This window comes from Panthera onca, chromosome A3 (genome assembly GCF_046562875.1).
Source record: "Panthera onca isolate mPanOnc1 chromosome A3, mPanOnc1 haplotype 2, whole genome shotgun sequence".
NCBI classification, from domain to species: domain Eukaryota; kingdom Metazoa; phylum Chordata; class Mammalia; order Carnivora; family Felidae; genus Panthera; species Panthera onca.
The window spans coordinates 23,476,672-23,490,461 of record NC_138341.1 but is presented as its reverse complement, the minus strand read 5'-3'; the positions used below and the strand labels follow the sequence as shown (position 1 = coordinate 23,490,461).

General features: G+C 42.9%; 2 protein-coding genes across 2 annotated transcripts in view; one reads left to right on the top strand and one right to left on the bottom strand.

Moving 5' to 3' along the window:
• The window catches only part of ALK (ALK receptor tyrosine kinase), a 671,065-nt gene extending 657,640 nt beyond the window's left edge, over nucleotides 1-13,425 (top strand). The window contains exons 27-29 of the mRNA XM_060651819.3: nucleotides 8,555-8,689; nucleotides 9,387-9,477; nucleotides 12,505-13,425. Coding sequence (XP_060507802.1) covers nucleotides 8,555-8,689; nucleotides 9,387-9,477; nucleotides 12,505-13,191 — 913 coding nt within the window. The 3' untranslated portion in view covers nucleotides 13,192-13,425. The remainder of the gene's footprint in view (nucleotides 1-8,554; nucleotides 8,690-9,386; nucleotides 9,478-12,504) is intronic.
• The window catches only part of CLIP4 (CAP-Gly domain containing linker protein family member 4), a 99,477-nt gene continuing 89,768 nt past the window's right edge, over nucleotides 4,082-13,790 (bottom strand). The window contains exons 17-18 of the mRNA XM_060651785.3: nucleotides 5,456-5,513; nucleotides 4,082-4,830 (exon numbers count right to left, since the gene is read on the bottom strand). Coding sequence (XP_060507768.1) covers nucleotides 4,774-4,830; nucleotides 5,456-5,513 — 115 coding nt within the window. The 3' untranslated portion in view covers nucleotides 4,082-4,773. The remainder of the gene's footprint in view (nucleotides 4,831-5,455; nucleotides 5,514-13,790) is intronic.

The window sequence follows — 13,790 nt, the reverse complement described above, 5'->3', positions numbered from 1 at the left end:
TTTGCACATCTTGGCTATTATGAATAATGCTGCAGTGAATTTAAGAGTGCAGATATCTCTTTGATACACTGATTTTATTTCCATTGGCTATATACCCAGAAGTGGGACAGCTGGATCTTTCTTTTTGTTTCTTCTTTCTCTTAAACTTTATTTATTTATTTTGAGGGGGTGGAGAGGGAGGTACAGAGAGAGGGAGAGAGAGAATTCCAAGCAGACTCTACACTGTCAGTGCACAGCCTGACATGGGGCTTGATCTCACAAACAGTGAGATCATGACCTGAGCCAAAATCAAGAGTCAGACACTTAACTGACTGAACTGGGATAGCTGGATATTAAGGTAGCTCTTTTTTTAATTTTTTAGGAAATCTCTGTACTTTTTTACACAAGGTTTATAAGAGCAACACATAATTTTAAATGGAGGATTAAACCTGTGCTCCCTGCCGAAATACACACACACACACACCATTAAAGGGAGTCTTTTTAGTTGTATAAAAATCTCCAAGGATAAAAATGACAACAATGACAATATTTTGGAAACTGGGAAGTTTATGGACAAGTGGTACCTTACTTAGGACACCAGAAAGTTGATAACTAGGTCCAGAAGCAACCTGGTTCGCTCTGCCCAAGAGCCCAAGAAAGGCCCAGAAAGTAAAGGTGTCAGGCACCCCCGGAAGTAGAGGTGCAGCAGACAGGAAAATCAGTGACAGATATATTTAAAAAGTAACCAGAGTCGTGGCCCATTCCCTCACCGCCTATCTCTCCCCTGCCATAACACAAGACCAGCGGTTCCTTCTGTAAAGAGATTGAATTAAGTCTTTCTGTTCTTAGGGACATTGGACATCACTGAGGATGAATTCTCTACTATAAACAGGAATATATATATCCCTGTTTATAGGTATGTATGTATATATACATATATATACTTAAGTCTACCTACTTAAGTTTATTAAGTCTACTTACTTAAAAATGTATCCCCCCTTGGTGTGCCTGGGTGGCTCAGCTGGTTAAGCATCTGACTCTTGATTTTGGCTCAGGTCATGATCCTGGGGTCATGGGATTAAGTCCCACGTTGGACTCTGCACTAAGCATGGAGCCTGCTTAAGATATTCTCTCTCTCTCTCTCTCTCTCTCTCTCTCTCTCTCTCTCTCTCTCTCCCCCCCCCCCCCACTCTTCCTGACTTGTGCTCTTGCTATCTCTAAAATTAAAAAAAATAGGGGAGCGCCTGGGTGGCTTAGTTCGTTGAGCGTCCAACTTTGGCTCAGGTCATGATCTTGAAGTTCATGAGTTCGAGCCCCATGTTGGGCTCTGTGTTGACAGCTCAGAGCCTGGAGCCTGCTTCAGAGTCTGTGTCTCCCTCTCTCTCTGCCCCCTGCCCCCATTCATGCTCTGTCTCTCTCTCTCAAAAATAAATAAACGTTAAAAAAAATTAAAAATAAAATAAGATAAATGTATGCACCCTTCTTCCCCTCAGTGACAGGAACATGGCAGAAGGTAGGAGTTGACCAAAGGGTTCCTCATTGGAGGAGCTGACCAATGAAGAGAGAAATTCCAGATGCTCCAAGTGGCAATAGTCTAAACAATGGTGATCCAAAGGCCCTCATCCCAGAAACCTATAATTGATACCCATGTAAGGAAAAAAGAGCCTTTGCAGACGTGATTGATTGAGGATCTTGAGGTGGGACAGTCATCCTGGATTATGTGGGTGGACCCTAAATGCCATCACAAGGGTCCTCATAAGAGGCAAGCAGAGGGAGATGCCACACACAGAGAGGAGGAGGCAATGTGAGCACAGATAGAGGTGGAAGATATGTGACCACAAGTCAAAGAATTCTGACAGCCTCCAGAAGCCAGAAGAGGCAAGGAACAGATTCTCCCCTAGAGCCTCCGGAGGGGGTGTGGCTCTGCAGACACCATGATTTCAGTCCAGGATATGGCACTGATTTTGGACATCTGGCCCTCAGGGCTGTGAGAAAATAAACTTCTGTTGTTTTAAGCCACCAAGTTTGTGGCAGTTTGTGACAGCAGTGACAGGGACCGATACCCAGTGAAACATGCAAGCCAGCTGCTCCCCCACTGGGTAAGATCTACATAGAACTTCTCATCGGCTTTGTAATGTCCCCGTAATAAAATATGAACAGCCAGCCAAGAATCAAGAAATGCTTGAGAGAAGATTCTAATCTGAAGGAAACAAATATATAAAGAGGAATTTGGAGGCAGAAAAATGCAGAAATCTTAGGAAAACTTCTAAAAACTATAATATCCTCAGAAAGATGAATTGTTGCAGCCGTAATCTAAGGACAAAAGATTGTTTAAAACAAGGGTTTTAGAGAAAAAAAAGTTCTTAGAAATAGAAATATGAGAGAGCCCTCAAGGAGGTGGAGCATTAGTCTCCTGAAGCTTATGTGAGCAGCACACAGCCATGTTAGGTCAGGTGGTCAAGGTCAATATCTATAGTGATAGATCATGTTGGTAGCATGTGCCCTTGATATGATGTGACGAAAACGGCATTTAACCTCTGTGGTCTTTCTCCCCACACCCAACAACTCTAGTCTAATCATAAGAAAGCAGACAAATCCCAAATGGACATTCTGCTAAAGCCCTGACCAATACTCCTCAAAACTGTCAAAGTCATCAAAAACAAGGAAAGCCTGAGAAGTTGCCAAAGTCAAGAGTAGCCTAAGGAAATATGACAAATATATAAAATGTGATATTCTAATGGTGACCTGGAACAGAAAAAGTAAATGCCAGCAAAGGCTAAGGAAATCTGAATAAACTATAGGTTCTAGTTAATAATGATGCCTTAATATTGGCTCATTAATTGTAACAAATATACCATACTAATGTAAGGTGCTAAAAGTGGGGGAAATTGAATGTGAAGAATGTGAGAACACTATTACCTTCATCCTTCATTTACAATCTAAAACTATTGTTAAGAAAACAGTTTATATTTTAATATGATAATAGGCATGTAAAAGTAACAGAAAGGTTGGAAGTCAGAGTTGAATAAATCTTCTAGAAAATAAAACAACTATGAACCAATGGGATATGTAGGAAAGAAAAGAAAAGAAAATTAAGAAGATTAGACCCATTAGATCCAATTATCTGACAAATGGGAGTCCCAGAAAGAATGAACAGAAGAAGCGAAGGGAATAAACGTATCAAAGAAACAATTCAAGAGGATTTTCCAGAACAGAAAGGCATACATTTCCAGAATGAAAGTGTCCACCAAGTGCCAAGCGTGGTGAGTAAAAAGAGCCACGCAAAAGCACGTCATCGTGAAATTTCAGACCAGTGGTGTTCAAGATTTTGCAAGCTTTCAAGGAGACAAATAATAATAGTAAAAAATGATCAGAGATTAAAATAGGGAATCCAAATGGTTTCGAGTTTCTCAACAGCAACACAGGAAACCAAGAGGACAATGGACAAACGTCCTCCAAATTGCGAAACACATCACAAGACGGGGAGTCACAATGATCAGAATCCCCTTCCTGACCCATGTTTTGATGATGTGAGCAGGAGCCTTTGTTGTTTTAAGTCACTGGGATCTGACTTACCCAAACCCAGTGGATCACAGTGGTCCTGGGATCAGCAGCCCCAGCATCACCTGAGACTTGTTAGAAATGCAGGTGCTTAGCCCTCACCTCGGGCCTAATGAAACAGGAGCTGTAGGGGTGGGGCCCAGCAATCTGTGTTTTAAGGAGGCCTCTGGGTGATTCCATGTGCACCAAAGTTAGAGCATCACCAACTACCGTAGCCAAATGCAGATAGTAAGTTCAGTAATTAGGTAACCGTTCTGAACACATGTCTATCCTGTGACCCAGCAATTCTATTTCCAAGTGTCTACTTTAGAGGTTGACAAAAATGGATTTGGGCAAGGATGTTCATTTGCAACACTGTTTATAATAGAGAAAAGGCAAAAACAACTTAAGTATCCCTCAAACGGGGGATGGGAAATAAATGGTGGTTTACCGATATCACAGAAAACTATTTAGCAATATGAAAGAACACACTAAACCTGCATGTATCAACATGGATAAATCTGTATGCAACCTTTATTGAAAGAAAGACAAGTTCCAGAAAGGGGTGGGATATCATTATGCATAATTTTACAATACAAAAGCCAAGTCTATAATACAGATTTGTTATTATGCTTTCACACATTGCAGAAACTCTGCAAACATAGATGGGAATGTTACATTCCAACTTCAGTGAGGGAAGGGGAGGGAGGGGAGGAGGAGAGGAGGGAGGTTGGGACTTAACTGTATTTTTTTTTCTTCAAAAAAAGAAAAGGAGACTGGACACAAATAAGACAAAAGTTTAACATCTAGGTACAAAATTATCTATTACCTTTCCTTTTTAAAGCTTACATTATTTCCTAATTAACATGCTTAAAGACACAGATAAATTGCATAACCTCGGATATTGATGAGTGCCATGGAGACAAAAAAGCAGAGGATAAAGAGGGTGGGGTGGAGGGGCCTGAGGAGGGAGGCTGCTTAGTACAGATGGTGGGGAAAGCTCCATGGAGGAGGTGACCGCCCAATGCCTGAATGGCAGAAAGATGGAAAGATCTGAGAGGAAGGCTTTCCAGGCTGTGGGGAAAGTTAAATGTAAAAGGCCAGTGGCAGAAGCAAGATGAGCTTGTTTGAGGAATGAAAACAAGTCTTCATGGCTGGAGCTGGTGAGCCTGAGGGCCAGTGACAGTTGAGAAAGAAGGGCAGGCAGGGGCCGGACGTGGAGTGCCCTAGGAAGCAGGTTAGGGGACGTGGGTTCTATTCAGCACACAATGGGATGCCCCTGAAAGGTTGGAAGCCAGAGCTTGACAGGATCTGTAAAAAAAAAAAAAAAAAAAAAAAAAAAAAAATCACTCTGGCTGCCAATGAAGCGATACCGGAGTGGGGCAGGTGAAGATGGGAAACCCTGCCCATTTCTGGATAAGAGAACAGAGAGGCAGGCTTAGTGGTGGCAGGGCAGCCAGTAGCCGTGGTGGGATTCGAGCTGTGCCTTGAGGGTGGACAGGATTGCTGAAAGTCAGCTGTAGAGTGGGAGGTGTGGCAAGAGTGAGGTCGAGGGCACTTCCTGGGATGGCCGCCACTGGAGAGAACAGAGGAGATGGGTTGGGTGGGGAAAGAGCTTTTGGACAAGTCCAGTCTGAGATGCCTGTAAGACAGGCCAGTGGAGATGCTGAGTGGGCTTCTGGTCTGTGAGTCTCGAGCTCCCAGGAGAACTGCGGGAGACAGTGGGATCAGCTGGCTGGATACCTAAATACAGTACAGTAACCTTTTTGTTGTTGTTGAAGTACAGGTGACACATAATGTACAACATAGTGATTGGACGAGTGTATACATTATGCTGTGCTCATCACAAATGTGGCTACCACCTGTCGCCACACAGCGCTGTTACAATCCCACTGACTGTATTCCCGACGCTCTGCCTTTCATCCCCTTAACTTACCCGTTCCAAAAGCCAGACGCACTTTTGGTTCCCATTTTTCCAAAAACTGTGCTCCAAGCTATGAATAAGGGAAAATAAAATGTAACTTTAAAAGACTGATGAGCACAGCACGATTCACGATTTTAAAACCTTGTCACCAGATTATCTTCACTGATTCAAATTCTTAAAACAATTTAATCAGCAGTTACTTAAGCTGTTTCTTTAATTTCAGGCAGAGCAAGTTTAATACCAAGACAAGGAAGAGTATCTTGTTTGTTTTTTTTTTTTTTAAATACTTGTTTTTATTTGGCTTTGAATGTTTTGGGGCAAAGCCGTGGGCTCTATTGCTCCTACTTAGGACAGACTTATAGGTGATTAAAGAACCATTTGGCACACAAAACATAGAACCATTTGGCACATAAAATAAAAGATGACCAGTTAAAATTGTATTTCAGATGAACAGTGAATAATTTTTTAGTATAAGTATATCCCAGGGAGTATTTGGGATATACTTATATTTTAAAAGCATCTCTTGTTTGTCTGGAAGAAATATGGTTCCTGTATGGCTATTTGCTAAATATGACAACTCTCCTTACCTAAAATTATCAAAGTTCTATGACCAACACTGCCTCTTCCTCCTTTGAACTCCAAACCAAGAAAATAAATATCTATTTGCTGTCTAATATGCTGCTTCTCTCAAAGGATACTACAATCTATTTCTCTAGCTACCTAGACAGGCAGAAAAAAGATAGCTGGAATTCATTATGCCTTACTACCAGGTTTTTTTGCATGATTTTGCCTATTTTGTTTTGCCTTGGGGGAAGACAAACCACCAAACCGAGAAGAATATATACACCAGGCAATTTGTAGTTAGCAGAATCGAGAGATCTAATAACGTATTCCAGTCTGTCTCAGATTAACTGTATAATAACCTCTGCTTTAGAATTATCACCTGAAAAATATGGACAATATCTTTGCCCAATGCTCCTCACGAGAATCTTTGAAATTTCACCAAGATGATGTACTTTTTTTTTCCTTAGGAGATGGAGAAGCTATAGTTCTCTACAATTTTTGATAGAATATTTATTAACATCTGAAAACTAAACCCAGATGCAAAAACAAGGATAGACCCTTTTTTTTTCTTTTTGCCAAAAAGCTAAGTAAGAAATTAAAGGCTAAAAAAAACATTTTAGTCAAAATATGAAAGATGATGCTTCTGAAACATGATAGCATCATTTTAAAGTTTATTTAAAACGGGGGCACCTGTTAAGCGTCCAACTCTTGGTTTTGGCTCAGGTCATGATCTCACAGTTCGTGAGTTTGAGCCCCACATCAGGCTCTGCGCTGATAGCTCAGATCCCGCTTGGGATTCTCTCTCTCTCTTTCTTTCCCTGACTTGCGCTCATGCGCTTTCTCTCTCTCAAAATGAATGTAAACATTAAAAAAATAAAACTAGGGACGCCTGGGTGGCTCAGTCATTTGAGCGTCCGACTTCAGCTCAGGTCATGATCTCACATTCCGTGAGTTCAAGCCCCACATCGGGCTCTATGCTGACGACTCAGAGCCTGGAGCCTGCTTCGGATTCTGTGTCTCCCTCTCTCTCTGCCCCTCCCCCACTCATGCTCTGTCTCTCTCTGTCTCAAAAATAAACATTAAAAAATTTTTAATAAAACAAAAAAATAAAGGTCATTTAAAACGGATTAACAAATGAGAATTCAACTACATTTCTTAAGGAAAAAAGTGTCCTACCAGATATTGCAACATAAATACACAAAATGTAACACAGAATGGCATCATGCAAGGAGCAGGCAAATAGATGAAGTGAATAGAGAGCTCAGAAACAGACGTGTTTTTACTCACAAGTCAATAGTCAGGGGAAAATTATTCTATGAATAGTATTAGAGAATTGGTTGTTTGCAAATGATTCAATGTAGACCCTTACCTCACACCACACACCAAACTAAGTTCTCAAATCCAGCTGGAGAGGAAGAACAAATACAACTTAGAAGAAAACAGCAAATACTCATCTAGTCTTTGGTGAAGGGAGGATTGTACACTCTATAAAACAGATGGAGGAAATCACAAAATTTTAAAAAATAGATTTGACTACCTAAAAATAAAAATCTTTGGGATGCTAAAAAGTGGAATTAGAAAGCAACTGATAGAATTATTTCAATTTTGGGTAAAGGTTAGTATCTCTGATAAAGTAGGTCTACAAATAAAAAAGAAAATTAATAAATACCAAAACAATATGTAGACATAAATGGGCAAAAAATACAAACAATTCATGGGGGGGGGGGGGGGTGGAAGGAAGCAAATATACTTGAGAAAACAACCGTGTTCATTATCAAGTCAATAAATATAATCTAAAAGATTCTACCATTTTCTACCTTAAAATCAGCAATAATTCTCATTTTTGATAAGAGTACTCAATGTTGGGGAGAATGTCTGATGCATTATTGCATAGTGCTGCTTGGTGATTGGGAATGACACATTTGGAAGAGTGGAAGTGGACAGTATGTGCCAAGAATTTTTTAGTGTTCATCTTCTTTTGATCTAGTCATTCTACTAGAATTATCCTAGATTTTACTAGATTATCCTAATCCCAAATTTGAAGAATTTTTCCTAAGGAAATTGTTCTTTTAAAAAATGCACAAAGATGTTCATCACAGTCTTTGAAATACTGTAAAAAATTAAAAACAATATGGAAATGATTAGGCAAATTATGGCACAACTACTCCCGGGAATGTTTTGGGACCATTTCAAATGTTTCTATTGGCATAGAAAATGTTTATCCTGTAATGGAAACTGCAAAAACAGTCAAGGTTCAAAATTCCTTATTAAATATAACTGCAGTGATGTTAAAAAAAAAAATCTAAGTACAGGAACTTGACTGGAACAAAAAAAGAACATGCTAACAATGGTTACCTTTTTATGGAGCATCACATGTGGCTACTTTCTCATTCTTTTTGTTGTTGTTCTCCATATTAAGAATTCCCAATTTGGGAAAATGTGTAACAAAAGAGTCAAATTTTATATCTGTATGTGTATGTCTATCTATCTGCGTGTGTGTGTGTGTGCGTGTGTGCGCCCATATCATATCTTCTGTTCTGTACACAGGTCCTTTGGAGTGCTGCTGTGGGAAATATTTTCTCTTGGATACATGCCATACCCTAGCAAAAGCAACCAGGAAGTTCTGGAGTTCGTCACCAGCGGAGGGCGGATGGACCCACCTAAGAACTGTCCTGGGCCCGTGTATGACTCTTTTGGGAACATTTCTACAAGTTGCTAAGGATGATTTTCCTTTTAAAAAAATATTGCAGCCACATATGCTTTTTTAAGATGAAGGGGCAGATGGCTGACCTCATTTAATATGCCCCAGGATAGGAGTGTGTCTGTGACTTCCGTGAGGAGGGTTAGTCTTCCAGCCCCTCGAAAGCAGTAATGTCATGACTTGAAAGGTTATCTGCTGACTGGAGGCTGTGGACTCACCAGGCTCCCCCACACCTCTTAGGAATCTGTGTCCCAGACTCCACCCCGGCTGCCCTATGCCATCTGTTTCAAGTCACCTTTAAAGATTTCCAATCCCTGCATTTTCTGCTGTCTTGTCGGGCATCCCTCACCTCCTTCCCACAAGCAAGGCAGATGGGAAATATAATTAGAATATTCTTCCCCAGAGGTGACTTTAGTTCAGAAATGGAATGAGAGGAGCCATATTTCATGTAAACACCAGGACGTCTGTTAATGAGCTTTGGTGTTCTAATAGCCTTACACCTGGGCGCGATTCCTTGGCCCAGCGGCAGAGGGCGGCATATGCCAGCCACATGGGACACAGATGAGTTTTCACTCTCCAAGACAGTGCCACCTCTGGTCCCCCTGGGAAAGTGCTGGGGAAACTATTTTTCACCCTTGTTTCTCCCGGTTTTAATGAGTGTGCTTACTCTTCTTTTAGATACCGGATAATGACCCAGTGCTGGCAACATCAGCCTGAAGATAGGCCCAACTTTGCCATAATTTTGGAGAGGATTGAATACTGCACCCAGGTATAAACTCTTTTCCCTTTGACCAGCATTTATATGGAAAAGATGGCAAATACCAAAATGTGAAATGAAAGTTAAACCAGCCAGGAAATAGGGAGTTGCAATCACTAGAATGGTTGTTTATCTCTGCAGTAAAATGACGAGTGCCTCAGTTTGCCCGGTTTGGAAATAAATGCTAGTTACCGCCTCTTCCTTCACCAACACATGACACAGTTTCAGACACTCAATAATATTAGGGAATCAGGACTCACAAGTGTTGACTAAAACCCTACTGGGTAACTAATGGTTTTGTAGACAAAACTGGAGCTTCAGAGACGTATGGGAAACACCTGCTCTCAAACAGTTTATGATGTGGCTAGAGAAATGCTAATGTGAAACCACTGCCAGTATATAATTGTTAAATCCTATGCCCAATGACCTATATCAGAGGGATTCAAGGGAGGAACAACGTGATTCGGAGAAATTGTAACATCATCAAAGGCGTTAGTACAGCATCTGTAATACGCAAATCGCAAATCGCTTTCCATGTATTCCATTGTATCCTCAGTCAGGTACACAAAATATCTCCACTTTCCAGATGAGTTGAGGCTTGGAGAGGTTTCTCCAAGCCACACAGCTTCCTAGCAGTACTGCTGGTCCTTATTTCTTTCAAAAAGGACTCTAAATTCTCCCTCTTCTACCCCATTCTAGCAGACTATGCCTCCTACCTCAGGAGAGGAGAAGCTAAGAATTCATTTCCCCCCCTGCCTGGACATCTACACCCAGTCTCACCCCCTTCCCCACGTGTCCGTGGAGGTGGAGCCCCTCCACCTGCATCACCAGCTGCATGGTGCCCCCCTGTCCCCCCCCCAGGAGTCCCTCCACCTGTACCACCAGCTGACCCTTCAGGGATGCTCCCTCCCTGTGGCAGTGTCACCTCTCCACCCATCTTTCCCTCTGTCGGCTCTCATTCTGCCAGGATATCTGACTCTCGAGAGTATTTCAGAAGTCAGACAATGAGCCACGACCTCTCTAAATCACCTTAGTTGTGACAGGAGACACATACATGTTCAAGCCACATCCTTCATTGCCAGCACCAGAGTCTCACCCTTCCAGCATCTTCAGTTCAGAAGTGAAGGCACTGGGGCAACTGGGTGGCTCACTCGGTTGGGCGACAAGACTTCAGCTCAGGTCATGATCTCATGGTTCGTGAGTCCAAGCCCCACATCGGGCTCTGCGTTGACAACTCAGAGCCTGGAGCCTGGAATCTGCTTCGGATTCTGTCTCTGTCTCTCTGTGCCCCTCCCCCACTCTCACTCTGTCTCTCTCTCAAAAATAACATAAAAACATAAAAAAAAAAAAAAAGTGAGGGCACTGGCATTTATCTAGATATCAAGTTATTTGGGGTTCTTTCAGAAAACTTGGTGTTCTGTGAATGGCATTTTAGGTTATTGTTATACTAATGGAATATACCCACTTAAATATGTGTGTGTGTGTGTGTGTGTGTGTGTCTACACACACACACACACACACACACACACACACACTTCGGAGTAATTTTTCTCCAAAGTATATAACATCCCTCTTAAAAGCAGGTAATTCTGTACAAGTATATTTTGAATGACTCCCCCCATAGAGATTAATAATTAACAGGGAAAGAACTAAAGAATAAGAGAACCAGGATGTAGTTATTTTTATTCTCACGCTCCTTGTTGACAAATCCTGGACCAATGTGCTCTTCTGCAAAACTGAAGCAATGGCTTTCCCAATTTGCATAAAATATTAAAGAATTAAATTCCCCCAAGTTTAAGCTTCCTTCCACAAATTTTCTTCCAATCTCTGGCAACTGCTTCTGCCTTTCTATATTACAATCCACTGCTATAAAAATGATCTAGCACAAAGTCGGGTTTGTAAGTGGTTTTCCTCACAGCACTGCAACATTTCGTGGGTTTCACAAAGAGGCTGAGCGTATCCAGGCCAGATAAAGAACCACTGTGTAATCTGCACACACAAAGATGTAACAGGGGAAAAGTTATCATCAAGTGTAGCCCAGCCAAATATGAAAATGGAAGGTAGCTAGGAAGAAAAGAGATCTTTTTTTTTTAATGTTTTTATTTTTAAGGGAGAGAGACAGATAGTGGGGGAGCAGAGAGGGAGACACAGAATCCAAAGCAGGCTCCAGGCTCTGAGCTGTCAGCACAGAGCCCGATGTGGGGCCCAAACTCATGGATAGCAAAATCATGACTTGAGCCGAAGTCGGATGCTTAACCGAGTGAGCCACCCAGGTGCCCCGAGAAGACAGAAATCTTTTTTTAATGTTTATTTTTGAGAGACAGAGAAAGAGCATGAGAGGGGGAGGGGCAGAGAGAGAGGGAGACACAGAATCCGAAGCAGGCTCCAGGCTCTGAGCTGTCAGCACAGAGCCCAACATGGGGCCCGAACTCACAAACCACAAGACCATGACCCAAACCGAAGTGGGGTGCTTAACCGACTGAGCTATCCAGGTGCCCCAGCCTAGAAGAGATAAATCTTGTAAGCCAACACAGAGTTTGTGTCTCCTCTCCTCCCTTCCCCTCCCTCTTGTCCTGCGTGCATACACATGTGTGCATACACATGTGCTCACGCACACACACACACACGAAGTCAAACACACAGACTTTTGTAGTTGAAGGATTTTATTGGGAATACACTGGAATAATTTTTTAAACTGATTTATATTTTTTTTAACCCTTGAATCTGCAAGATTTGCCCAAGGTGGTGGGCATAGCCTGCATAGCCTGTCCTGGTCGCCTCCCCTGCCCCGGGCAGTTGGCTGCTTCCCAGCACCTGACACTTCTATACTAGGGTTTCCTCTGCGAGCTCTTCAAGGATGCGGATGATTCCCGTTCACTTCCTATTCCCCGGTGCCTATGAATTAATATATTCCCAATAAACGCTGAATGGTTTCTTCATCTGTAAAGTAAGTTTGGATGAGACCATCGCTAAGGGATCTTCCAGATCCAACAATTCTGTGATTCAGCATCTTAATCGGTTTGTTTCTCCCACCTGTAGGACCCAGACGTGATCAACACCGCTTTGCCCATAGAGTATGGCCCACTCGTGGAGGAGGAAGAAAAGGTGCCCATGAGGCCCCAAGACCCGGAGGGTATTCCTCCTCTCCTAGTATCCCCTCCACAAGCTAAACGGGAGGAAGGGCAGGATCCAGCTGCCCCACCCCCTCTGCCTTCCACTTCCTCCGGCAAAGCCTCCAAGAAACCCACGGCCGCGGAGCTCTCTGTTCGCGTCACCAGGGGGCCCGCCGTGGAAGGGGGACACGTTAATATGGCGTTCTCTCAGTCCAACCCGCCATCAGAGCTACACAAAGTCCAGGGATCCAGAAACAAACCCACCAGCCTATGGAACCCAACTTATGGCTCATGGTTTACAGAGAAACCCACCAAAAAGAACAATCCTCCGGCAAAGAAGGAGCACCATGAGAGAGGAAACCTGGGACGTGAGGGAAGCTGTACCGTCCCACCGAACGTTGCAACTGGCAGACTTCCGGGCGCCTCTCTGCTCCTAGAACCATCCTCGCTGACTGCCAACATGAAGGAAGTGCCTCTGTTCAGGCTACGTCATTTCCCGTGTGGAAATGTCAACTATGGCTACCAGCAACAGGGCTTACCTTTAGAGGCCACCACTGCCCCTGGAACCAGTCATTACGAGGACACCATTCTGAAAAACCAGCCTGGGCCCTGAGCCCACTGGCACTCATTTATCTTCCTTGGGAACCCTGAGCCCGTGGAGGAGGGACAGGAAATGGCTCCCCCACAACCAGAGACCAAACGTCGCTTTTCATTTTGTGCCAACTTGTTTTGAAGTGCCACAGAAACAGCTGTATTTTCAAAATGCTTTAGGAAAAGGTTTCGAGCATGGGTTCATCTCATTCTTTCAAAAGAAGAAAAATATCATAAAGACAAGCGAGAAACACAAGGCCCCGACTTGGGGGCGTTTGATGTATGCTGCCTCCTGCTTCTCTCAAACTGTGTGTGCTCTGCCTCAGTGCAGTCAGAATTCGCTGCTTATGTGTCTCATAGTCGGGAGTCATGGGTGGCTCCTTACCTTGCTGATGTGGACCGGGACCACTTGAAGAGGGGGGGAGGGAACAGAAATAAAGGAGGTGCTTGTAATGGGCTGGCACGGGGAAAGACATTCATTCTTTACCGGGCAAGGAAAAATCAGAGACAACTAACTGAAATGTCCCTTTAGATGATGTCCGGATGCTTTCGATTGCGCTGACTCAACGATGATTGTAAAAACATGAATAGTTACGGTACCATAAAGAAAATGTGAATACA